The sequence below is a fragment of the Notolepis coatsorum genome (assembly GCF_963971535.1).
Source record: "Notolepis coatsorum genome assembly, chromosome: 2".
NCBI lineage: Eukaryota > Metazoa > Chordata > Actinopteri > Aulopiformes > Paralepididae > Notolepis > Notolepis coatsorum.
Genome location: NC_140166.1, coordinates 55,008,498 through 55,035,630, shown reverse-complemented (window position 1 = coordinate 55,035,630; position 27,133 = coordinate 55,008,498). Strand labels below are relative to the sequence as shown.

Here is a 27,133-nt window from a genome sequence, read left to right as displayed (position 1 = left end):
GATTCGGTCGTCTGATCGGCCTCTTTAATGTCAATCTTTGTCACGTGTCCCGCTGTGATTAGCTTCTCAATCTCAGCGCGGTACACACTCTCTTGAGCGGGGTCTTTGGCTAGGCGCCGCTCCGTGTTCAATAGATAGCGCTCCGTGGCGTCTTTCTTTGCGTGAAAGGTGGGCATTCCCTCTCGCCTCAGGAGTGGAGTTGCGTATCTCATCACTCCGCCGACTGTGACTCTCTTTGTCCCTTGCTCGAGTAGGTTGATGGCGTAAATGTCTTCTTTAGAACGAATATCTTTCTTTTCGTTCTTAAAGGGCATTGTCTCTAGTGTCCATAGCCTCTCGACATGCTGCAGGAGAGTGGTGTCTTCTTCTGTCGTTCTGGAGTGGAGGCAGCTAGTGGCTGCTGTTCGGTTGAGAGATTTAGCGAGGGGGCCTTGTAGTGTCCACCCTAGGCGGGTCTCGACTGCTGCAGGACAGCCTCGGGGTCCTGTATGGACCCGGTCAATCGGGACTATGAGTTCTGCATGGTCGGAGCCTATCAGCAGGGTCGGGGTAGCGCCGTCTATGAGCGGGATGGGTAGTTGTCGCAGGTGCACATATTTATCCATCAACTTGGCGATAGGGTAGGTGTACTGCGATAGTCCTATTTCTTGGCTGGTGAAAGCATTTGTAATCCTATACCGTCGCTCTGGCTGCCCGTTTGCTGCGATAGTGAAGGAGACATTCTCGCCCTTTATCGTCTTTAAATCTCTTCTTATTGTCCGAATCGTCATTTCGTTCTCGCTCCCCCGCAGTCCCAGCTGGGTCGCAGCGGACGCGAGCAGAAGGGTCTTCTCTGACCCGTCATCAAGGACGGCGTAAGTGTCCATGACTTTATCTTGGTAGCTCAATGTCACACGGACTACCTTTAAGAGCACTTGGGCGCCGCTGCTGCTGGCGGGGTCAATGTACATGACACTTGCCTTGGTGCCGCTTGATGGTGCAGGTGAAGGCCGTCTTCTGTTACTGTCGTGTAGTATATCTAGATGGGCTCCGTCGCACCGACTGCACCTTTTCTTTAGGCGGCATTCGGCTGCCATGTGGCTGCGCGCACATCGGTAACAGCGCCTGTTGGACTTTATCCATTGACTCACTTCTTCTGCATTCATCTTTGTGAACAGGTCACATTGTGACAGCCAGTGTTCTTTCTCACAGTAGGGGCACGCCACCTTCCACTTCTCTTTTCTCGAGGGGGTACTGTGGCTCTTACTGCTCGGTACTGACTCTGATTGGTGCATGACAGTCACCGATCTTCTTCCATCATTTATTCTCCTGGGTCCCTCTCTGGAGCTTGGCGTGCTCCGCCCGAACGTATCCAGTCGTAAGCTGCTGACTTCTCTCGCCAGGAAGTCGGCTAGATCAAGGAGGGATGGTTCGGGGCCGTTAGGATCCCGGTAGTCTCTCTGCCGCCTAAAACGCTCTTGTCTTGCGGGTGGCAGCTTCTCCAAAATCCTCTCGACGTTAGAGTTGGCGTATAGCTCATGCATGCCCTTTTCCCGTTGCGCTCCCAGCATCCCTACCAGGGACTGCACTTTGATTGACAGGTCGTCTAATGAGCGATTGTCTGTTGCTGGGGGTAGGCGATCAATATGCCTTATCTCTTGGATTACGTAATCCCATATACGTCCATATCTCTGGTCCAGCGCTGCTAGGGCCGCTGTGTATGGTGTCGTAGAGGTGGCATAGGCTAGCGCTATATTGTGCGCTCGCGGTACTTTCAGGTGCTTCAGTAATATTGCATACTTGTGGCGTTCATCAGCGACATCCCCCATCATTGTCTCTAAGCACATCCGGAGCTCCGTGTACTGTGCTCGATTCTCATAGGTGAAATCTGGAAACGACGGCGTGGCAATGTATGACGCCGTGGATGGCTGATACATCGGCGAGCGTTGGGGGAGAGACCTCCTGGGTGAGTCCCCTCTTGCGCCTCTCTGAGGGCTGGTACCGACAGGGTACCATGGCCCGCTGGTCCAGGTGCTATTCCTCGGGGCTGGTCGTGCGTCGTGCTCACCCGTGAATAGAGTCGGGGGTCTGTAGCGCAGCGCCGCGGGGGTATAGCCTGGGCTGTACTGGACCTCCTGGTCCGGTGGAGTACTGTGCTGTCGTCGGGCTTGGTTCTCCTCCTCTCCCTCTTCTTCCTCTATCAGGTCTTCCAGATCCTGTAATCGTTGATTTAGCTTCTCCGCAGTGTATGCCGCTCCTTCCTTGTAGCTGGGTCTCGCTTCGACCGGTCTGGGAAGGGGGTCTGCGGGGGGTATAGGCTTGGTCTGTTGGTCAAGTTCAGGGTCGCTTGCTCGGTTAGGAGACGCTGCCCTTGACTGTTGTCTCGACGAGTTCCTTGAACCCCTGGCGGAGGGAGAGGGTGTTGCCTTGCGGATCAGCTGCTCCATTAGCTGCGCTTGTAGCTTGTCGCGCTCGACTTCGCGCTTGGTGAGATCTGCTTCTCTTTGGGCACCGGCAGCGGCGCGCTGGGCGTCGGCCCGGTCTCTTGCCATATTCTCTTCCGTCTGAAGGCGTCTCATCTCCAGGCGTGTGCGCTCTTCTTCACTCCGCTGCTGTGCTTGGAGTCGATCGCGTTCGCCCTGAAGTCGATCACGTTCGGTAGAGGCTGTCAGGCTGACGAGGAACGCCTGTTGTAGCATCCTCTCCGCTTCGCTGGGGGAAGGCGGTTGTGGAGGTGAGCCGCTCCTGTGTGAGCCGCTCCTGGGTGTACTCGTTGGGGAGTCCTGGAGCTCTATTTCCTCGGCGCTCTCCTCCTCTTCTTCCGTGCAGAGTTCTCTCTCTGTAGGGTTGTCTTCCTCCCGGGGCTGGTCGGGGACTACTTCTTCGGTATTGGCGGGGGGTAAAGGCATGTCAGCTCCCTCCTGGTCCCCACCGTGAGCTTGGTCAGTTACATTAGAACCTACTAGGGCCTCTGTGGTCGGGGAAACCTGGTCGTTAAGTTCAGACATAATTTTACTTTCTACTTTTACCGCGTTTACCGTTTGTCGAAGGCTAGGTAGTTGACTGACAGCGTAATCCTCTAAGTACTGAGGTGGCTGTCGTCTGCGCCGCGGGCGTTCTAGGTTAGGAGGACCGTTTCGTGGAGTGTTCATCATAGGCCATTTTAATATTAATAACACTATATTAATATTACACTAGTTACCCTCCGGCTCGAAGGACCAATTGTAACTGAGGGGTACAATTCCCTGACTGTATTGTTAAGTATGGTAATATTAAACCACTACCTCTTGTACTTTAACTTCTGGCCATCCAGTACATGATATAGATATGATGAACACTTTCCCACCTGATGAAACGAAGTCCACACAAATGTACAAATCGAATATTTAATATAGCAAAAGGTATATACAACGTTCACTTTACACTTATGATTTGAAATGCACTTGTATGGCAAATGAGTATTCGTAGGTAAATCAACATTGAATGTCCAATCTCTGGTTACTCAGGGAGTAAGTATACAACCTGGTTCTTTAGGGAACTATAGCGATGGTACTTAAATGATTATAGCTGGATACACTAAAGGGGGGGGGGGGTCCCGCTGGTTGTAAGACAGTAGGAGGGGGGGGGTTAGAGAAGCCGCTGGCGGTATCCCATCTGGCCGACGATTTCTTGGGAGAATTCAAAGTCTTGAACACGGTGCCCACAGAACCTCGGTCCGCAGACGAATACAGCTGGACCCTCTGGTGGACGGTAGCTGCCGGTCCACAACGGAGAGACGTGAGGCGACCTCACTGGTGTAGAGCGCCGTCTCACCTGGACTCCTCTCCGGGGGGTAGTTCCAACACTCAGCAGTGTTGGCCGTTATCCATGGAATAATCAAAGCACCCAAAGCATAATCCAAGCCGTGGAAGGCTCGCCGTCGTCCGGGTAGAGTAATCCAATGTACAGGTCCAGTCGCCCTGGCCCGGAGCTCCTCGGATGCAAGCACCACTAGTGGTCTGCCCAGCCTGGTTAAGACTCCAGATAACGTCAGGAACGATGGGGGTACTGATAACTTTATAACTCTAACCGAACGATGCACCATACATAATAGACTATTATTAGCTTAATAGAAATACGTCCAACTCGACGGTATAGTGCCAAACTATGACAATTTAACTATTAATCCACGCGATATCTCAATGCCTATTCTGAGGCCAAGTAGGCCTTACTGCACCACATGTGCGTCGTGGGTGAGGCTTCGCGTCTGTTACTCGGTTGGAGGGTAAAGAACTAATGGACTAAAAGAAAGTTCTACTTTACTTGCGCCATATATATATGCGCTGTGAACAAATAGTACCATTCGCCAGACGTATTCCTACGCGGAACCGGGCTTGCCACGACATGTTGGGCGGCACGATTGAACTTGAACCTAGGGGTATGGCTGCTGGCGCCAGGTTCTCGTCCAATGGTAGAATGAAACTATTATGGGCTGTTTAGTAGACTAAAGGGATATTCAGTGCATAATTTGTACAAGGAATATACAGGGGATATCAAACGATATACAAATACTATTAAATATATATATATAAATAAATATATATATTCGGTTTAATCTGATCCTTCACAACAGGCTGCTTGTATCCTGTGTGTCCTGTAGTGTGTAGTGTGGCCTCTGTGTGTCCTGTAGTGTGTAGTGTGGGCTCTGTGTGTCCTGTAGTGTGTAGTGTGGGCTCTGTGTGTCCTGTAGTGTGTAGTGTGGCCTCTGTGTGTCCTGTAGTGTGTAGTGTGGCCTCTGTGTGTCCTGTAGTGTGTAGTGTGGGCTCTGTGTGTCCTGTAGTGTGTAGTGTGGGCTCTGTGTGTCCTGTAGTGTGTAGTGTGGCCTCTGTGTGTCCTGTAGTGTGTAGTGTGGCCTCTGTGCTTCCTGTAGTGTGTAGTGTGGGTTCTGTGTGTCCTGTAGTGTGTAGTGTGGCCTCTGTGTGTCCTGTAGTGTGTAGTGTGGGCTCTGTGTGTCCTGTAGTGTGTAGTGTGGGCTCTGTGTGTCCTGTAGTGTGTAGTGTGGGCTCTGTGTGTCCTGTAGTGTGTAGTGTGGCCTCTGTGTGTCCTGTAGTGTGTAGTGTGGCCTCTGTGTGTCCTGTAGTGTGTAGTGTGGGCTCTGTGTCCTGTAGTGTGGGCTCTGTGTGTCCTGTAGTGTGGGCTCTGTGTGTCCTGTAGTGTGTAGTCTGGGCTCTGTGTGTCCTGTAGTGTGTAGTGTGGCCTCTGTGTGTCCTGTAGTGTGTAGTGTGGGCTCTGTGTCCTGTAGTGTGGGCTCTGTGTGTCCTGTAGTGTGGGCTCTGTGTGTCCTGTAGTGTGTAGTGTGGGCTCTGTGTGTCCTGTAGTGTGTAGTGTGGCCTCTGTGTGTCCTGTAGTGTGTAGTGTGGCCTCTGTGTGTCCTGTAGTGTGTAGTGTGGGCTCTGTGTGTCCTGTAGTGTGGCTTCTGTGTGTCCTGTAGTGTAGTGTGGCCTCTGTGTGTCCTGTAGTGTGTAGTGTGGCCTCTGTGTGTCCTGTAGTGTGTCAGAATGCAGGTAGGTGAATTCCAATGGTTGAAGGCAATCACAGAGACAGAGAGTGTTTACTCTTGAACAGGTTCGACTTTAATAGTAAGAACACAGAGTAAATTCTAAGAGAGAACAAGTGCTAAAAGCACAAGTGTAAGATAAGGTAAATGGGAGCTTATTGGAGGTCCAAAGTAGAACCGTCCGCGTTATCCCCGAACGCAATTAGTGAAGACCTGACAATGGACAAGCAGAAGAGAGGTATGTTAAATAGAGACCAAATACCAACATTCCACACACACCCCCGTGACAGCCAATCAGGAACCACCCCTAAGTGACAGCACTAATTGACAGGGAAATGACAGGTGACAAGCCCAGTGACATATGCCAGGAATGTGGGTGGTCACCGACCGAGGTCGGTGTCCAGAACGTAACAGTACCCTCCCCCGACGAACGGCACCAGACGTTCACCTAGGAGCCTCGGGATTCAGCCGCCGGAAATCAACGATCAGGCTGGGATCTAAAATATCCCTTTGAGGCACCCAAGAACGCTCTTCTATCCCGTACCCCTCCCAATCCACCAAGAACTGAAACCCCCTACCCCTCCGCCTACAACCCAGTATCCTCCGCACCGTGTAAATGGGTTGACCGCCAATAAACCGGGGCGGGGGAACCACAGGCAGTGGCGGGGCCAAGGGCGATGAGAGGAATGGCTTCAACAGGGACACATGAAACGTCGGATGAACCCTCATAGAGCTCGGAAGTCGTAACTTGTAAGCCACTGGATTAACCCGATGAATCACTTTAAATGGTCCTATAAAGCGAGGAGCCAGCTTCTTGGATTCCACCCGGAGAGGGAGATCCCGGGTGGAAAGCCAAACCCGCTGCCCTGGACGGTAAACTGGAGCCGGACGACGCTTACGGTTAGCCTGCCGTTGGGTACTAACCGAAACCTTCTGTAGCGCCTTCCGAACCTGTTTCCACGTCCTGCGACAGCGAGCCACATGTGCCTGGGCCGAGGGCACCTCCGCCTCCTGCTCCTGCTCGGGAAACAGAGGAGGTTGAAAACCATACTGGCACTGAAAGGGAGACATACCGGTAGAAGAGGAGAGAAGGGTATTATGCGCGTACTCAGCCCAAGCCAACCTCCTACTCCACGTTGCCGGACTACCGGCAACGTAACACCTCAAGACCCCCTCCAAATCCTGGTTGACCCTCTCCGTCTGCCCGTTCGACTGTGGATGGAACCCAGACGACAGACTGACAGAGGCGCCGAGGCCGGCGGCAAACGCCTTCCAGAACCTGGAGGCGAACTGAGGACCCCGGTCCGACACGATATCTACTGGCAGCCCGTGGACCCGAAAGACATGCTGTATAATTAAATCAGCAGTCTCCCGGGCCGAAGGAAGCTTGGGGAGAGGGACAAAGTGAGCCGCCTTAGAGAACCGATCCACCACCACCAAAATGGTGGTGAACCCGTCCGAAAGGGGAAGACCAGAAATAAAGTCCAGAGATATGTGTGACCAGGGTCGTTTAGGAATAGGAAGTGGTCGGAGGAGACCCGCCGGTGCCCGTCGAGAGGTCTTACTACGTGCGCACACCGGACAGGCCGCCACAAAGGAACGCGTATCCCCCTCCACTGTCGGCCACCAGAACCTCCTACGGATAAATTCCAGGGTCCTGGTTGCCCCTGGGTGGCTGGTGAGGGATGACGCATGTGCCCACTGTAGCAAGCGTGAGCGCGCCACCTTGGGAACATACGACCGTCCCGGAGGACCCCCACCAGGATCGGGCTCCCGCGTTAGCGCCGACCTTACCACCTTCTCTATGCCCCAAGACACGGGTGCCAAAATCAAGGCCGGTGGAATAATGGGATGGGGCTGCTCCTCCCGCCCAGGAAGATCAAACTGGTGCGACAACGCGTCAGGTTTGATATTCTTGGAGCCGGGCCTATAGGAGATGGTATATCGAAATCGTGTGAAGAACAACGTCCACCTGGCCTGGCGAGCGTTAAGGCGTTTAGCCCCTTGGATGTAAGCCAAGTTCTTATGGTCAGTCCAAATAATGAAAGGATGTGCCGCCCCCTCCAACCAATGTCTCCACTCCTCCAGTGCCAACTTGATCGCCAATAACTCCCGATTACCCACGTCGTAATTACGCTCGGCTGGTGACAGACGGCGAGAAAAAAAAGCACACGGGTGCACTTTCCCATCCTTTAAGCATCTCTGAGAGAGCACCCCCCCCACCGCGACGTCAGAGGCATCCACCTCCACAATGAACGGAACCTCCGCGTCATGGCGGATCAATACAGGAGCGGATGTAAAACGACGTTTAAGATCGCAGAAGGCCGACTCAGCCCTAGGCGACCATTCAAAGCCAGGGAGAGAGGCCTTAGTGAGAGCTGTTAAGGGATTGGCTAAGGCGCTAAAATTGCGAATAAAGCGCCTGTAAAAATTTGCAAAGCCCAAAAACCGTTGTAACCCCTTGAGCGACGAAGGCCGTGGCCAGTCCAAAACTGCACTCACCTTGGCTGGATCCATGCGCAGATCGCCCTTCGTCAACACAAAGCCCAGGAAGGACACGGTGTCCGTGTGAAACACACACTTCTCAGCCTTAACGAATAGTTGATGCTTGAGGAGACGGTCTAGCACCTCCCGAACGTGCATTTGGTGTTGCACCATATCGCGAGAAAAAATCAGGATATCATCTAAGTAGACAAACACCGACACCCCAATCAAGTCTCGCAGCACGTCGTTAACCAGGGCTTGGAAGACTGCCGGAGCATTAGCCAAACCAAAGGGCATGACCAAATACTCATAGTGCCCATTGGGTGTGTTAAATGCAGTCTTCCACTCGTCTCCCTCTCTAATCCTGACCAGGTTGTATGCATTACGTAAGTCAAGTTTAGAAAAGACCTGTGCCCCCTGTAAGCACTCAAAGGCCGTGTCCATGAGGGGTAAAGGATATCGGTTCTTGATGGAAACGTCATTCAATCCCCTATAATCAATGCATGGGCGCTGATCCCCATCCTTTTTATCAACAAAAAAGAAGCCAGCGCCGGCAGGGGAAGTGGAAGGGCGTATGTGCCCCGCAAGCAATGCCTCCTCTATGTAGGTGTTCATGGCCAAGGTTTCGGGGCGTGAGAGAGAGAACATTCGCCCGCGAGGCGGGGAGGTACCGGGTAGAAGATTAATGGGACAGTCGTATGATCTATGAGGCGGAAGTGCTTTAGCACGCGTCTTGCTAAAAACGTCCGCCAGGTCCCAATAGATCTCAGGCACCCCTATTAAATCGGGATTAGAGGGTAGATCAGAATCTGCCACGCTCCCCACCATCCTGGAGAAAGAGGGAGGAGACAAAAGAGAAGAGGGGGGGGGAGACAAGGGTTTGGGCAAACTCCCGCTGACGATCGACTTGACGTCGGCCGCCGTTGAGAGTTCGCCCGTGCTCCAATTAATGACACGAACACATGACGACAACCAGGGATGACCCAACACCATGACAGAATAGGGGGAAAAGATGACAAAAAAAGTAACCCATTCCCACTCCCCACCCTCCACCCGGATGTGTAAGGGAACTGTGCGCTGGGTGACGCTCCCACTGCCCAGGGGCCGACCGTCCAGGGCATAGACTGGTAAGGGAACCCCTAAGTCCTCCACCGGGGTTCCCCACTCCTTCACCAATCCCACGTGAATAAAATTGCCCGCCTCCCCTGAGTCAATGAGAGCCTTAGTTCCCCTAATGTCACCCCCACAGTTGATCGCCACCTCAAAAAATGTGCGAGAATCCGTGGTTTTGGCAGGAATGAGCCCACCTGCTGGCGCCCTCTCGAGGCCCGACGGCGCACCTTCCATCCCCGATTGGCACCGAGCCGATACAGCCTGGACCCCACAGCTGCCGAAGCGGTGACCGGTGCGGCCGCACCGGAAGCAGCGTCGCTCTTTGATGAAGCGCTGCCTCTCGTCGTCCGAGAGCGACAGCGCTCCAAGCTGCATGGATTCATCACCCAGTGGCCCACTCGTGTAATGCATGGAATTATCAACACCAGGAGAAGAAGGAAAACATACCTGGGGCTGGGTGTTGTTGACATGCTCCTTCTCCCTCTCCCGGTGCCGATTATCCATCTTGATGGTGGTGTTGATCAGCACTTCCAGCTGCTCGGGGATCTCACGCGCGGAGAGAGCATCTCGCATCCGCGCTGAGAGTCCCCTGATGAACAGAACCACGCAGACGTTCTCCGCCCAAGCTGTCTCCCGAGCCAAGATCCGAAATTTGATAGCATAAGCTGCGACAGTGCGGAGGCCCTGCCGGCAGTCGAGAAGACGACCACCAGCCTCGAAGATCGAGAGTACCCGGGAAGTATCGAATACTCTTCTCAATTCCCGGGTAAAGGCGTCCAGACTGTCGCAGATTATCGCCCCTGCCTCTAATTCCGCCGTAGCCCAGGAGAGAGCTTCGCCGGTGAGCAGTGTGATAATATACGCTACCTGCGCTGTCTCCGATGGAAATGATCGTGGTTGCAGCCGGAAAACGAGTAGACACTGGGTGATGAATTCCCGACAACCATCTGGTGATCCGTCATAGCGAGCGGGCGCCTGCAGATGTGGTTCGCGGGACCGCTCCTGGACCCCGAACCCCCCCCGACTTTCCTCTGCGTGGAGCGCTGCTTCCCCCGCCACCGACTGCACACCAGCCACTCCTTCTTGGGCTTGTCGAGCTGTGGCCAACGCCGACTGCGCCACCGCTTGGGATGATCCGACGACCCCATTGAGTCGGATTAACTCGGCGCTGACCAGCTGCTGATGTTCCTCCATCCGTGTCTGGGCTGCTCCCTGCGTCCGGAGCATCTCCATGATGGCCTCCATGGAATTCTGATGGTCAGGTCTTCTGTCAGAATGCAGGTAGGTGAATTCCAATGGTTGAAGGCAATCACAGAGACAGAGAGTGTTTACTCTTGAACAGGTTCGACTTTAATAGTAAGAACACAGAGTAAATTCTAAGAGAGAACAAGTGCTGAAAGCACAAGTGTAAGATAAGGTAAATGGGAGCTTATTGGAGGTCCAAAGTAGAACCGTCCGCGTTATCCCCGAACGCAATTAGTGAAGACCTGACAATGGACAAGCAGAAGAGAGGTATGTTAAATAGAGACCAAATACCAACATTCCACACACACCCCCGTGACAGCCAATCAGGAACCACCCCTAAGTGACAGCACTAATTGACAGGGAAATGACAGGTGACAAGCCCAGTGACATATGCCAGGAATGTGGGTGGTCACCGACCGAGGTCGGTGTCCAGAACGTAACAGTAGTGTGTAGTGTGGCCTCTGTGTGTCCTGTAGTGTGTAATAATAATAATAATAATAAATCAAATTTATATAGCGCCTTTCATAGAACCCAAGGTCGCTTTACAATCAGGACAAAAAATAGGGCAAGGAAAGTAGGGGGGGAGGGGGAAGGGGGGATGAGGGAAAGTAGGGGATAATGGACCTAATTTAATCTAAAACTAACTGATGGGGAAAGCCTTGGTGAAGAGGTGTGTTTTTAGAGCGGATTTGAAGGTGTCCAGGGTTGGGGCGTTGCGGATTTCGGGGGGGAGAGAGTTCCAGAGGGTAGGGGACGCCACGCTGAAGGCTCTGTCCCCAAAAGTCCGTAACCTGGTGCGAGGGATGGAGAGGAGACCTAGATCAGAGGATCGTAGGTTCCAGGATGGAGTGTACTGGTGGAGGAGATCAGACAGGTACCGGGGGCGAGGGCATGGAGGGATTTGTAGGTGAGGAGCAGGAGTTTGAAGGTGATGCGGAACCTGACTGGAAGCCAGTGGAGATGGATGAGGGTGGGGGTGATGTGCTGCCAGGGCTTGGTGTGAGTGAGAACCCTGGCAGCTGAGTTCTGGACATACTGGAGCCTGTCCAGGGCTTTGCTGGGTACCCCGAACAGGACTCCATTACAATAGTCCAACCGGGAGGTGACAAATGAGTGGATCAGGGTCTCCGCCACAGAGTCTGAGAGTGAGGGTCGGAGACGGGAGATGTTCCTGAGGTGGTAGAAGGCAGACTTGGTGACAGATTTGATGTGGGAGTGAAATGAAAGTGTGGAGTCAAGGGTGACGCCCAGGTTACGGACTTCGAGAGACGGAGCACAGAGTGTAGTGTAGTGTGGGCTCTGTGTGTCCTGTAGTGTGTAGTGTGGCCTCTGTGTGTCCTGTAGTGTGTAGTGTGGCCTCTGTGTGTCCTGTAGTGTGTAGTGTGGGCTCTGTGTCCTGTAGTGTGGGCTCTGTGTGTCCTGTAGTGTGTAGTGTGGCCTCTGTGTGTCCTGTAGTGTGTAGTGTGGCCTCTGTGTGTCCTGTAGTGTGTAGTGTGGGCTCTGTGTGTCCTGTAGTGTGTAGTGTGGGCTCTGTGTGTCCTGTAGTGTGTAGTGTGGCCTCTGTGTGTCCTGTAGTGTGTAGTGTGGCCTCTGTGTGTCCTGTAGTGTGTAGTGTGGCCTCTGTGTGTCCTGTAGTGTGTAGTGTGGGCTCTGTGTCCTGTAGTGTGTAGTGTGGGCTCTGTGTCCTGTAGTGTGGGCTCTCTGTAGTGTGGGCTCTGTGTCCTGTAGTGTGGGCTCTCTGTAGTGTGGGCTCTGTGTCCTGTAGTGTGGGCTCTGTGTCCTGTAGTGTGGGCTCTGTGTCCTGTAGTGTGGGCTCTCTGTAGTGTGGGCTCTGTGTCCTGTAGTGTGGGCTCTGTGTCCTGTAGTGTGGGCTCTCTGTAGTGTGGGCTCTGTGTCCTGTAGTGTGGGCTCTCTGTAGTGTGGGCTCTGTGTCCTGTAGTGTGGGCTCTGTGTCCTGTAGGCTCTGTGTCCTGTAGTGTGGGCTCTCTGTAGTGTGGGCTCTGTGTCCTGTAGTGTGGGCTCTGTGTCCTGTAGTGTGGGCTCTCTGTAGTGTGGGCTCTGTGTCCTGTAGTGTGGGCTCTGTGTCCTGTAGTGTGGGCTCTCTGTAGTGTGGGCTCTGTGTCCTGTAGTGTGGGCTCTCTGTAGTGTGGGCTCTGTGTCCTGTAGTGTGGGCTCTCTGTAGTGTGGGCTCTGTGTCCTGTAGTGTGGGCTCTGTGTGTCCTGTAGTGTGGGCTCTGTGCTTCCTGCTCTGTGTGTCCTGTAGTGTGGGCTCTGTGCTTCCTGCTCTATGTGTCCTGTAGTGTGGGCTCTGTGCTTCCTGTAGTGTGGGCTCTGTGTCCTGTAGTGTGGGCTCTGTGCTTCCTGTAGTGTGGGCTCTGTGCTTCCTGCTCTGTGTGTCCTGTAGTGTGGGCTCTGTGCTTCCTGTAGTGTGGGCTCTGTGCTTCCTGCTCTGTGTGTCCTGTAGTGTGGGCTCTGCTTCCTGCTCTGTGCTTCCTGTAGTGTGGGCTCTGTGCTTCCTGTAGTGTGGGCTCTGTGTGTCCTGTAGTGTGGGCTCTGTGCTTCCTGCTCTGTGCTTCCTGTAGTGTGGGCTCTGTGTGTCCTGTAGTGTGGGCTCTGTGCTTCCTGCTCTGTGTGTCCTGTAGTGTGGGCTCTGTGCTTCCTGCTCTATGTGTCCTGTAGTGTGGGCTCTGTGCTTCCTGTAGTGTGGGCTCTGTGTCCTGTAGTGTGGGCTCTGTGCTTCCTGTAGTGTGGGCTCTGTGCTTCCTGCTCTGTGTGTCCTGTAGTGTGGGCTCTGTGCTTCCTGTAGTGTGGGCTCTGTGCTTCCTGCTCTGTGTGTCCTGTAGTGTGGGCTCTGCTTCCTGCTCTGTGCTTCCTGTAGTGTGGGCTCTGTGCTTCCTGTAGTGTGGGCTCTGTGTGTCCTGTAGTGTGGGCTCTGTGCTTCCTGCTCTGTGCTTCCTGTAGTGTGGGCTCTGTGCTTCCTGCTCTGTGTGTCCTGTAGTGTGGGCTCTGCTTCCTGCTCTGTGCTTCCTGTAGTGTGGGCTCTGTGCTTCCTGTAGTGTGGGCTCTGTGTGTCCTGTAGTGTGGGCTCTGTGTCCTGTAGTGTGGGCTCTGTGTCCTGTAGTGTGGGCTCTCTGTAGTGTGGGCTCTGTGTCCTGTAGTGTGGGCTCTGTGTCCTGTAGTGTGGGCTCTCTGTAGTGTGGGCTCTGTGTCCTGTAGTGTGGGCTCTCTGTAGTGTGGGCTCTGTGTCCTGTAGTGTGGGCTCTGTGTCCTGTAGGCTCTGTGTCCTGTAGTGTGGGCTCTCTGTAGTGTGGGCTCTGTGTCCTGTAGTGTGGGCTCTGTGTCCTGTAGTGTGGGCTCTCTGTAGTGTGGGCTCTGTGTCCTGTAGTGTGGGCTCTGTGTCCTGTAGTGTGGGCTCTCTGTAGTGTGGGCTCTAAAACTTGAGCAGATGAGGCAGTGTGGTGTTGGGGTTTTGCATGAACAGTATTACGTCGTCCGCATATAAACAACTTTTATGTTGTGTGCCCTTGATTACGATTGGTTGTATGGATTGGGATTGTCTTATATATTGTGCTAAAGGTTCTAATGATAGATCGAATAGTCCGGGACTAAGAGGGCAACCCTGTCTAGCTGAGCGTGATACCGGAAATATTCCGGAGGTGATTATACCTGTATGTAGCAGTCTGGAAAATATGGTATATTATTCAGAACTGCTGACTGTGTTTGTATCCCTTTTGTACACAAAGACATTCTAACTAGGTTCATTGATATTCACACGAACAATGATACAAGCGTCCCCTTCTTCTATCACTGGAAGATGGTTTATAAATGACATTTCTCTATTCCTCATCCTCCCCTTGTGTGACTGGCAGGCGGGACCAGCAGGGGGCAGTAGCAGGCAGAGAGTGTCGGAGGGAGATGGAAGGTGATATATGGCAGCGGAAGGAGAGAGATGTTCTCTTCGGCTTTGGACTTGGCCGTGAACAGTCGCAGCCGGCGGGCGTGTGCTTTTGGAATAGCCCCGTTAAGAAGTGAAGCTGGAGAGCCCCGTGGAACAGTGACGGGTGATAGGAAGTACTGGCTAGTGGATACGATATCCTAGCAGTACCAGTGATAGTGTGTGAACCATTAGTGCAGAGCCAGGCACTAACAGTCGGGTTATAATAGTTACAGTGTGCGGTATAGATAGCGTGCGGCTAATGATATATCTGAGTTCACAACAGTCGGGTTATAGCAGTTACTGTGCCGGTATAGTCTGCGTGCCAGAGACGTGCGGGACCTACAAGCAACCTGCCCCGGGCGTCGACAGCTGTCTGCACCGGAGTGCTACAGCAAACCAGCTCGTGGCTGTCTGCAAGACACGGGAGTTCTTTCCCACCAGCAGAGGTCGTCATCGCCCAGCACCAGCTCAGCCAGCACTGCCCCTCTGCTACAGCTCCGCCTGCTAGCACCTGCGACGAGAGCGTCCGACGCCATCTTGCCACCAGGACGGTGGTGGAGCGGCGCAGCCGCCATTTTGGTAGAGTAAACATTAGGGCTTCGGCGCCCAGGATCTATTGCACGTTACACAGTGTGGAGCGGCCTGCGGGTGAAGTTAACGTTGCTAACTACAGACCCCAAACATTACATTACATGCCGGCATTAGCATAGGGCTTTTGTTTTGGTAATTGTGGGCCCACACTTGGTTTTATTTCCTTTTCTTTGAGTGTGATAACATGTGTGTTTATTAATATTTTCCCATTCAATTAACCCTTCCCTGTGGGGAAGTTACAGACCTGGTGCATTATAATTAAAGCTTTTGGAGGTATTATTCTGGCCGTATAATTAAAGCCTGTTGAGGTATTATACAAGGTGAAGACCCAGACGTGGGTGATGAGTCAAACACAGTGAAGTATATTATCCCTGATAGTAACCCAGAGGTGGGTGCATAATATACGTGTTTATGAGGTATTGAGTTGAACAGCAGGGGCTATAGTAGGAATTCAGCCCAATTGGCCACTAGTATTAAATAATTGTAACTGAACAGTACAATTAATATAAAGACTTGAATGGGGTTCTGTGTGCATGTCCATTCCTGTGCCCAGCATTAACTCTTTTGGTGTGGGTAACGTATATATGATTAACCTCTTCCTACCCAACTCTCCCCTTTTCATTGTAAGGTTTCTAGGGTCACTGAGGGAGGGTACTGCTTGCGGGGGGAACTCAGGGTATTTGATTACAATTCAGTCACGAGGTGTGGGAGGGTCTAAGGAGCAACTGGGAGGAGTGGGAGCGTGTTGGGGAGTACTGCTGACCGCCCTGCGACAGGAAAGGAAGACCAGAGTACCAGACCAGGTTGGTAAATCCCGGGCCCCATCCACTCACACTACCAGCCTCCAGTCGACGCCCCAGGCCCAAAGACGAGGGTGCAGTCAGACAGAGTGCTGCTGTGTCCAGCTACCTCCTGACTGCCAGCAACCGTTCCCACGAAGCAGGGATAATCCACCCTGCTACATGTAGTAATCATGGCCAATGGGTCTTTGTATACTACTTTAATCATATCAATGAAACCTTTACCTAACCCCATCTTCTCTAATACTGCCCATAGATACAACCATTCCAGCCTGTCAAAAGCTTTCATTGCATCCAGGGACAGCATCGCCTTAGGTATGGTGTCGTCCTTGTCGGCATCTAGTACGTGCAGTATTCGTCTTATGTTATCAGTGATCAGACGGCCTCTTATGAAGCCAGTTTGGTCCGGATGAACTAAAGACGTCATATGCTTTTGTAATCTGATGGCTAATACCTTAGAGTACAGTTTGATATCGGTTCCGAGGAGGCTTAAGGGTCTGTAACTACCGCACTCGGTGGGGTCTTTGTCTTTTTTGAGAAGGACTGTTATGAGTGCAATATTGTCGTTTTTATGGAAGTTCCCCTCCTTGACTGAGTATAAGATCATATTTAGTAATAAGGGTCCAATTATGTCCCAACAAGAAAGGTACATTTCTGGTGGGATACCGTCTCTTCCAGGAGCCTTACCACTTTGCATTTCGGATATGGCCTTCTTGAGTTCCTCTAGTGTGATCGGTGTTTCTAACTGTTTAGCGTCATCCTCTGAAAGTTTAGGGAGAATAATTTGATTAAGATATGTGTCCATTTTGTTTTGATCGAAGGTCGTTTCTGATTTATATAAGTCGGAGTAGAATTCTTTGAATGTATCGTTTATTTTTTCAGGGTCTGTTTCAAGTACTTGTTGTGCTCTAATGGTAGTTATATGCAAATTTTGCATTAATTCTTAATCGCATGGCTAATAGGTGACTAGGTTTAGAACCTTGGGAGTACTGCTGTTGTCTTGTGCTACGTATTTGTATTTCCGATTGTTGTCTGTATGGCATTGATCTCTTTTTTTAGTACATTAACTTGATTTTCTAGTCGAGTTGAGTTGTTGTATTTTAAAGAATTAAATAACGTTGAGTAGTGTGTTCCATAGTTTTGGGGCATAGTTGGCAAATGCCATACTTCCGATCCTCTTTTGGTTTCTGGGTGTGTCTAATTAACATGTAGTGGATGACCGTAGCGTTCTTGAGGGCAAATAACTAACTAGGGAATTTGCTATGTATTTTGGGCCTTGCTCAGAGCTTTATATGTCAGGAAAAGGACCTTAAAATCAATTCTATGAGTTATTGGAAGCCAGTGCAGAGTTAATATAAGTCCGGTTCTGTGTTTGTTTGTGTCTGTAGATTGTTGCTGACCTTTAACGCGTCCGTGTCCAGTCCTTTAGATTAGCCCCACCGTTCATTGTAAACAATGATGCATGTAGTTACTGTGTGTTGTTGTAGCCACCGGGTAAATCGCGATTTTTTTATTGGTTTGTCATGACAAACCAATTACATAATCCAACATATGTGTAAAGGCACAACATATTCCAGTTAACGGTATATATTTTTTAATGATTCCTTACGGCGTAATCAATACTTCCATTTGTATAAATTGCGTTAAGGGGGAGCTTAGTATTCCTGCCTCTGAGGAGCTTGTCGCGGCTCATGCGCATGCGCACGCTCGGCCAATCAGAGCAACGAGGAAGGGCATGTTGGTTGCCGAAAGTATTCACGCGTCCTGTAGTGTGGGCTCTGTGCTTCCTGTAGTGTGGGCTCTGTGTCCTGTAGTGTGGGCTCTGTGCTTCCTGTAGTGTGGGCTCTGTGCTTCCTGTAGTGTGGGCTCTGTCCTGTAGTGTGGGCTCTGTGCTTCCTGTAGTGTGGGCTCTGTGCTTCCTGTAGTGTGGGCTCTGTGTCCTGTAGTGTGGGCTCTGTGCTTCCTGTAGTGTGGGCTCTGTGCTTCCTGTAGTGTGGGCTCTGTCCTGTAGTGTGGGCTCTGTGCTTCCTGTAGTGTGGGCTCTGTGCTTCCTGTAGTGTGGGCTCTGTGCTTCCTGTAGTGTGGGCTCTGTGTCCTGTAGTGTGGGCTCTGTGCTTCCTGTAGTGTGGGCTCTGTGCTTCCTGTAGTGTGGGCTCTGTCCTGTAGTGTGGGCTCTGTGCTTCCTGTAGTGTGGGCTCTGTGCTTCCTGTAGTGTGGGCTCTGTGTCCTGTAGTGTGGGCTCTGTGTCCTGTAGTTTGGGCTCTGTGTCCTGTAGTGTGGGCTCTGTCCTGTAGTGTGGGCTCTGTGTCCTGTAGTGTGGGCTCTGCTTCCTGTAGTGTGGGCTCTGTGCTTCCTGTAGTGTGGGCTCTGTGCTTCCTGTAGTGTGGGCTCTGTATATAAAAACAACAACACAATAAGTACAACTGTAAAGTACAAAAGATATACAGTGCAGGAAGAGGCAGAAAAGCCCAGAAGGCTTATAATAAAAATCCTCCACCTATAATAATAATAATAATAATAATAATAATAATAATAATAATAATAATAATAATAATAATAATAATAATAATAATAATAATAATAATAATAAACACAATTATATTACATATAGCAAGTTGGAAAATGAGATCAATATAAGGACCATGTGTGTGTGTGTGTTTGTGTGTGAGTGTGTGTGTGTGTGTGTAAGTTAAAATACAGTACACTGATTACAATACGCAAGTTACAATACACTGTTACAATATAATAAGCAAATGTTCCTTCAAACCTTTTTTGTATGTTTTTTAAGATGTTGGATGGATATTGCATTCTTTCATGTTCCAATAAAATGTGTGATGGTGTGTGTGTGTGTGTGTGTGTGTGTGTGTGTGTGTGTGTGTGTGTGTGTGTGTGTGTGTGTGTGTGTGTGTGTGTGTGTGTGTGGTCCCTTAATAATTCAAACACAGTTGTATTATTGCTAGACACTGAGAACTCGACAAAGCTCTATGGTCCGTCATCCACTGTTTGTTATATATTGGCAGGTTCTGAATAATATGTCTGTTTTCACATATCGTTCTTGACATTAGTGTTTAATTCCTCAGGCTCTGGGGGTATGTGTGCATGAACGTGTATACTGTATGTCTTTCCTCAGGCCTTTCCCATTCTGAGGCAGCAAGGCTCAACAACTTCTTCCACTTCACTGAACCAGAGAACATGAAGAAGAAAGCCCTCCTGGAGATGGCTGACTGGGACCCGTCTATTGACTTCCTGGAGCCGCTGAGTAAAGACGTCCCCAAAGGTCCACTACACCACGTCCTACTGTATATCAAGTACCACCACATCTATACACTTCAGCCACCGGTAGCCACCATCTATCCACACAGCACACTGTCCCATTCAGCCTTTTACGGTCATTGTGCAAGTTTATTTCCTGTTGCAGTGTTTTGCTAATATCAGTATCTGATGGGTAAACTGGGTCCAAGCTGTTCCATTGAATAGGTCTATAGCAGCTATCGAGGCCCGACAACACCACGTTAATGTCCCCATAGGCCGGACACGTCTTCTTTAAGGCCCGACAACACACGTTAATGTCCCCATGGGCCGGACACGTTTTCTTTAAGGCCCGACAACACACGTTAATGTCCCCATGGGCCGGACACGTCTTCTTTAAGGCCCGACAACACACGTTAATGTCCCCATGGGCCGGACACGTCTTCTTTAAGGCCCGACAACACACGTTAATGTCCCCATGGGCCGGACACGTCTTCTTTAAGGCCCGACAACACACGTTAATGTCCCCATGGGCCGGACATGTCTTCTTTAAGGCCCGACAACACACGTTAATGTCCCCATGGGCCGGACACGTCTTCTTTAAGGCCCGACAACACGTTAATGTCCCCATGGGCCGGACACGTCTTCTTTAAGGACCGACTACACATGTTAATGTCCCTATGGGCCGGACACGTCTTCTTTAAGGCCCGACAACACACGTTAATGTCCCCATGGGCCGGACACGTTCTCTTTAACACTTTGATTGCCCAACTCGAGTTTTCTCGGGTTTACCCCCCACGGGTTGAATGCCCATCACGAGAATATTCATATTTCATCAACCGAGTCTACCGTTGGAAAATCAGCCACCCCAGGCGCTCAGATGTGAAAAAAGCGCCCCCTATCGTCTCCCAGATGGTAATTCACTCTTTTGGATTGGACTCAATGAAAATTAATGAGAAAAAAAAACCCGGACTCCACATTTTACTTCTCACTCATGCAACCGGCGTCGATCAGCTTCTATCTGGACCCTCAGAGCAGCGGGGATTATGTGTTTTTACAGTATACGCATGGGATCAATAAAAGGATCGATTCTTTCAAATGGCGATCAGGAATTGGAATAATCAATTTGGATACCATCTGATCTCAGGTAAGGAATCTATGTTACCAGTCTTAGGATAATCAGACCCGTTTTTACGGAGATATAAGCTTTTATGTGATTATGTGATATGGCTGTTTGACTCTAAGAGCGATCAGGAACTGAGAGAATCGATTTTCAGCATGCGGCACCAGCGTGCACACGCACACATATACTATCGATAATCTAGCGTTTATTTGAAAACGATTCATAAATAGGCCGACAAATGACAAAGTTCTAGAATATTACAGTACGGGGCGATTATCATGGAATCCTCTTTTTTCTCTGTGAAAACGAGGGGTTTTCTAAATGCTATGAAACGGAAATGAACCGATAAAAAAACAATCTGCTTCGACAATGTTGACTGGAAATAAGTCATTGATAATGTGACGGGCAGATTAGACACATAGCCATAATTTAAAACATAGATTAGGCGATATTAACGTTAACATTGGAGTGGATGTGGGCATTCAAGCACTAAATGAGCGCCCCCTGCTGGGCATTCAAAGTGTTAAGGCCCGACAACACACGTTAATGTTCCCATGGGCCGGACACGTCTTCTTTAAGGCCCGACAACACACGTTAATGTCCCCATGGGCCGGACACGTCTTCTTTAAACAAGTCAAGAAGAAACATCACAATAAATCAAGAACAAAACAAAAAACATCATGAAATCTGATAAGTGCTCATGTAAGCCTTCGGTCAGATTGATAACCCAATAACTCATTGGTCCGCTCATCTCAACATCAAGCAGCGTCCTGCGATGTCTGTGATATCCAGAACTCAATGCGTCCACAAACTGCAGGGGTTAAACCCGACCGACCCGACCTGACACACGCACCGCCCCGTCCCCCCCAGTCATCGACCTTAGGTCCAGTGATTGGAGTTGCGGAGTCTATTATTTTATTTGCACCGGGAAGGATTCATTTGACCAGTAGGACACTCTTTAATCAGATGATATCCATTTCCCTTATCCGTCACACGTATTATCACTGTAACATTACTTAATAAGCCCATTATATAGAATCTATAATATATATATATAGATATAGAAATAGGTAGATAGATATATATTTCTTTCTCTAGGTCTCTGTGTGGATAAAGACACACTACTAGAGTTGTACATCATAAATCAGGAACATCACAGGCCGTGTTGCTGCCGACTGGTTAAAGACACACTACTAGAGTTTTACATCATAAATCATGAACATCACGAAGCCGTGCTCCCTCATGCTTAAACAATGGGTAAAGTTACATTGCAAAACATTTCAATGCTTACCCGACTGGTCAGAAGAATGGATACGAAGTGGGTTCCAAAAAGGTTTTATTTTTTAAAAATATAAGATTACAACAAAGGCACAGTTCATGGTTATAAGTACAAAAGGTTTCTTCTTACAATATATCAGAATGCAGCTCCACCAAAAATCTCCCTCGAGATGAAGTGAGTTAGCCTTTATAAAGGAATTCAAGATCTCTCTGTCATTGGTTCAGATACAGTGATGAAATTTCACTAGCCAGTCAACGTTTTAGTACGTCAGTACATATTTATCCAATCATTTCACTGTACGTGTACAGTACGTGTCTTATCATTCCCTCCGTTATTTATTACTTTGTAGTTACATATCATTCGAGTATGAGAAAGTCCCTCCACATTCTATCTTAACAGAACCTGCAAAGGGTTAACCTGGTAACCAGACAGTGCTGCAAGGCCATCTGTGAAAACTCCCGTTCTGTATGTTCATGTGGAGGGAGGAGGAGAGACAGACACATCGGTACAGATTACTTTTATATGTAGAATTATAAAGCATATAATTAATATATACTAGCAGTATATATATGTTTCCATAATTATTACATACGCAAAAGGTTAGATTCACACAACAATATATGTATTTTGTAGTTTAACTAAGACAGTGATTCTCTCCTCTGTTCTCATCTCTGTGCCAACCTGCTCTTTTCATTCCGGCCCTGTGCAGAGCAGCCCATGCACTTCACATATGGACACATACATGTATGATACAGTACATATATATATATATATATAGTACATACAGTATATACATATATATACACATACTTGTACCAATCATTGGTTATATGTCCACTCTATGTAGGACAGGCAAGGGTTAGCATGTGTGCCGGCCTGCTGTTTGCTCGGGCCCGCTCTTAGCTCAAGGCCAGGAGATAGAGAGAGCACATTCCAGAGAAATGGACAGAGAAATGGACTGTGCAGCTCCATGCATTATCAAAAGGTTTCTGTTTCCCGTCTGACTGCATATTCCATTAACTGTAGTGTAGTTTTATAAGTGTATAAAGAGTATACAGGTCATATACATAGCTCCAATCATATATAATAAACATAAGAATATTATACAAAGTGTCACTCGTTGACTTGTGGCACTTAACATGTGTTTACACATAACGTGTTTATTCTCAATTCCTTTCTGACGGGGCATTACCAGCCAGAATACATATCACATCTAGACACCTATAGTAACATATGCCTAGATTTATAACAAATATATACAATAAACCTATTGTATTGATTCCATTGACTCCACTCTCCAAGATCACGCAAGATATTGTAGTGTACACAAGTTACGGTTCCAGAGTCCACAGTCCATAGTTCTCACAGTTTTTCAGTGGGAGGAAGAATCTACAGACACTCCTCATACTCATACATAAGAACAGGATGTCATACTAACCAGTGTCACTAGTTGGCTGTGACACTTTACACCCCCTCTGTCATCCTGGTCGGTCATTTTCCATTGTCTTAATAGCGTCTGTACTGGGGGACGAGATGGCGATTGCGGGGTCACGTGGCCGTGACTCTCCACACCCCCTCTGTCATCTCGGTACCTCTGTACCCTGGTAGCCGGCGGGAAGACTTGCATCTGTTGTTCCCTGGCTGGACGGCTCGATAGGATAGGGGCCACGTCGTGGCTTGGTATCCGGCGGGAAGACTTGCATCTGTTGTTCCCTTGGTCATCTTGGGGTCACCCCCTCTGACCTCTTGGATCTCTCCCATAGTTTGAGGTAGGTTGAATTGTCACTTCTCGGGCGACCCCACGGGTCCCAGAGAATTGTAGCAGCAGTCCTCTATTGAAGTGTGGTTGGCCTGGTCGTGTGACCCTGTCCGTAGGCCTCTCTGGACATCACAGATACGGTCCACAGAGGACTAATTTCTTTTCTCTCTTTCAGGTCTATTCAGGGCTCTCGTCGCCCTGTAACCTGGGTCCAGGCCGATGTCTCTCTGTCCGGTCTAGGAGGTCTAGGAGGTCTAGGAGGTCTTGGAGGTCTAGGAGGTCTAGGAGGTCTAGGAGGTCTGGGAGGTCTAGGTGAGGACCTTGAGGATGCTCTGGAGCTTGACCTATCCCGGTCTTCCTCCATTTCCGAGTTCTGACCTGAGTCAGTATATTCCTTCTTGCCATTCGCTGCGTCGTCCACTGACTCCGGGGGACCCCCCCCCCGTCTAAGAATGCTCCTGGCCCGAAATAGGGCAGGTTCTGATCCTTCCGGTCCGAACTGTACTGTCGGTCTCCTTGGTGTATCCTAAGGAGGGAGGTCGGTTCATTCCAGGATTCACTTTGATCATCTGATCCTTCATAGAGCGTACAGCTCTCTCTGCCACCCCGTTCGTATTGGGCTGGTAGGGTACAGAGTATTGGGCCATTACACCCGCTTCCTCCAGTAGTTTCAGTCCTGCTCTCAGATACTGCTATTCGTCTCGATGGCACTGGTTCAGGTTTTGTCCCCCTTACCAGCGCACATTGTTCACAGGCCTTTCGGACTGTTGTTTCCGTCCACTTCCTTCTTGCACAGGGGGTCGACCCTGTGTTGTGCTTGTCTCGGTCCAGACTGGGTAGTTAGTTACTGTTATGTCTGGTGTTAGCTCTGGCTAGTTAGCCAGCTTGTAGATTCAGGCTATGTAGCCTCTTATAGACTCAGCTCCTGCTGATAACACCAGCCTGTATTATTACGCTGGTTCCACTTCCGTCACAGTAGCAGGACTTATGCAGGACTTATTCTGATTTTAAGTAAACATTAGGTTACTTCTAGTTCAGGTGACCTGGTACCTATTTTTCTACTTAGGTTTCGACTGTAAGTAAACATTACGTTACCCTTTAGTCGTGAGTAAACGCTACTTTAATCACAAAAATATACTTTAAGTGTGATTTTTTCTTTGAGTAGATCCTTCTACGTTAGGTTTTTGACTTTAAGTAAACATTACGTTACTTTTTAGTCGTGAGTAAACTTTTACTGCAATCACAAAAATATACTTTAAGTGTGATTCTTTCTTTGAGTAGAACCTTTTAGGTTTTTGACTTTAAGTAAACATTACGTAACTTTTTAGTCGTGAGTAAACTTTTACTGCAATCACAAAAATATACTTTAAGTGTGATTCTTTCTTTGAGTAGAACCTTTTTTAGGTTTTTGACTTTAAGTAAACATTATGTTTCAAGTTTCAAGTTTCAAGTTTCTTTAATAGTTGTCATACAGAAGTACAGAATACTTTTGTACAAAATGCTTCTTACTGTTGCGCTCCAGAGACTGTGCATGACAAGATAAGTATGAAATAAAAACATAGTAAAAATAGTAAAAATTAGAAGTAAAAAAAGAGGTCACAGTGTTCAGTTTAGACATATGTACAATGTTCGTAGACGTAGTTACCATACAATATACAATACTGTGCAGTGTACTAATATACAATACTATATAGTGCAAGGCATAAATGGACGAGGTGCAGTTTAGGTACAATTCACAGTAGGTGTACGAGTTGTAGTGCAAATCCTTTATCAATAAATATAAAGTGTAAGTGTGTTTGTGTGATCTAAAGTGTGGAGAGTGGGTGCTGCAGTGTGTTGTTTGTTTGAGTGAGTGTGTGCGTGTGGGTGTGTGTGCTGTGTGCATTTGATGGTTGTTGCATAGTGATTATTGTTCGTTTAGCGATTATTGTTCGTTTAGCAGCCTGATGGCCTGGGGATAGAAGCTCCTTCTGAGTCTTTCTGTGCTCGCCATAAGACTCCGGTATCGCTTGCCTGACGGCAGCAGTTCAAAGAGGCAGTTGTTCGGGTGGCTCGAGTCCTTAATAATTCTCTTAGCCTTCCCCTTGCACCGCTTGTTGTAAATGTTCTGGAGGGTGGGAAGCCCCCCTCTAATTGTGCGTTCGGCTGAACGTGTCACTCTTTGTAGTCTGCTACGGTCTTTTGCAGTGCTATTCCCAAACCAGGAGGTGATGTTGCCGGTCAGGATGCTCTCTATTGTACATGAGTAGAAGTTCCTAAGGATCTTCTGACTGACTTGGAACTTCCTTAGGCGCCTGAGGAAGTAGAGGCGTTGTCGTGCCTTCTTCACAACACTGTCAATGTGTGTGGTCCATGTCAAGTCCTCGGATATGTGGGCTCCGAGGTACTTGAAACTGTTCACTCTCTCAACTGGTGCCCCGTCGATGCTGAGGGGGCTGTAGTCCTTGACCCCCGACCTCCTGAAGTCCACAATCATCTCTTTTGTTTTGCTGACGTTCAGGGAGAGGCAGTTCTCCTGACACCACTGTGACAGGTTCTCTACCTCTTCCAGGTAGGCCCTTTCGTCGTTGGCAGAGATCAGGCCCACCACTACTGTGTCATCAGCAAATTTGATGATGGTGTTGTTGTTCCGCTGTGCTACGTTACGTTATGTTACTTTTTAGTCGTGAGTAAACTTTTACTGCAATCACAAAAATATACTTTAAGTGTGATTCTTTCTTTGAGTAGAACCTTCTACGTTTTTGACTTTAAGTAAACATTACGTTACTTTTTAGTCGTTAGTAAACTTTTACTGCAATCACAAAAATATACTTTAAGTGTGATTCTTTCTTTGAGTAGAACCTTCTACGTTTTTGACTTTAAGTAAACATTACGTTACTTTTTAGTCGTGAGTAAACTTTTACTGCAATCACAAAAATATACTTTAAGTGTGATTCTTTCTTTGAGTAGAACCTTTTAGGTTTTTGACTTTAAGTAAACATTACGTGTCCACATGGCTTTTTCACAAACAGTTAGAGCTATGTTTGAAGTCTCACGGTGTTCCATTAGACAGACCAATTGAACACCACAGATACCACAAATTCTTCTACTCAAGAGAGACATCGAGAGGTTTTGTTTCAGAATTTTATCATCAATTACTAACGTCCTCGTATGAAACCCTCCAACTTGACTCTGTCTGGAGGAGGGATATACCAGACCTGGAAAATGACTTTGATTGGCAAGGAGCCTGGGCAAATGTCCGACTTACATCAAGGAACCCGGATCATCAACAAATCAATCTTAACTATATTCACAGGACATACTTGACTCCTATAAGACTGTGCCGAATGGGGCTCAAACAAGATTCCAAATGCACCCAATGTACAAATGGGGACGAAGGGACATTTATGCACATGTATTGGGACTGCTCACCAGTTAAGGCATTCTGGAAAGATGTGACCCAACAAATATCAAAACTCGTATCTTGGAATATACCTGTACACCCCTCGGTATTGCTGTTGAATGATGTTTTTGAGTTTGCAGTGAATCCACAGCTAAAGAGATTGGTTTTATCGGGTATCACAGTAGCCAAAAAGCTGATCGCATCACGCTGGTTTCAACCGGAAAAAATTTGCCGTAAAGTTTGGTTTCTTACATATCTCGATGTAATTTACCATGAAATATCTACAGCAAGAATTCTGGGTCTCAATGAATCCAAAATGTCAATGTGGTTAGAAGTGGTGGAGAGAATAAAAGCTAGCTTATAATGGTAGTGTCTGGTTAGGTGCGAGGGATAGTGGAGGTACTTCTCAAGGTGGGGTCCGGGAGGGGGGGGTTCGAGCTGAGCATATGTATGTAGGTTTTTTTTTTTAGATAACAGGTATTATGGGTATATCTTATATAAAACAACTAACCAAAAGGTGATCCCATTGGATGTGCCCTGACAATTAATGCTTGTATATCTTATCGTGTGTTGTCATGTTTGTTTATATGTTTGTTTTAAAAAAGAATAAAAAAATAAAATACAAAGTAAACATTACGTTACTTTTTAGTCGTGAG

At 48.8% G+C, this 27,133-nt stretch overlaps 1 protein-coding gene across 1 annotated transcript in view; it reads left to right on the top strand.

The window, feature by feature from the left end:
* Nucleotides 1–27,133, top strand: part of LOC311223364 (radial spoke head protein 9 homolog) — a gene marked incomplete at both ends in the record, with an annotated part of 54,791 nt that overhangs the window by 15,633 nt on the left and 12,025 nt on the right. The window contains one exon of the mRNA XM_084308154.1: nucleotides 18,816–19,024. Within this exon, the coding sequence (XP_084164280.1) occupies nucleotides 18,816–19,024 (209 nt within the window). The remainder of the gene's footprint in view (nucleotides 1–18,815; nucleotides 19,025–27,133) is intronic.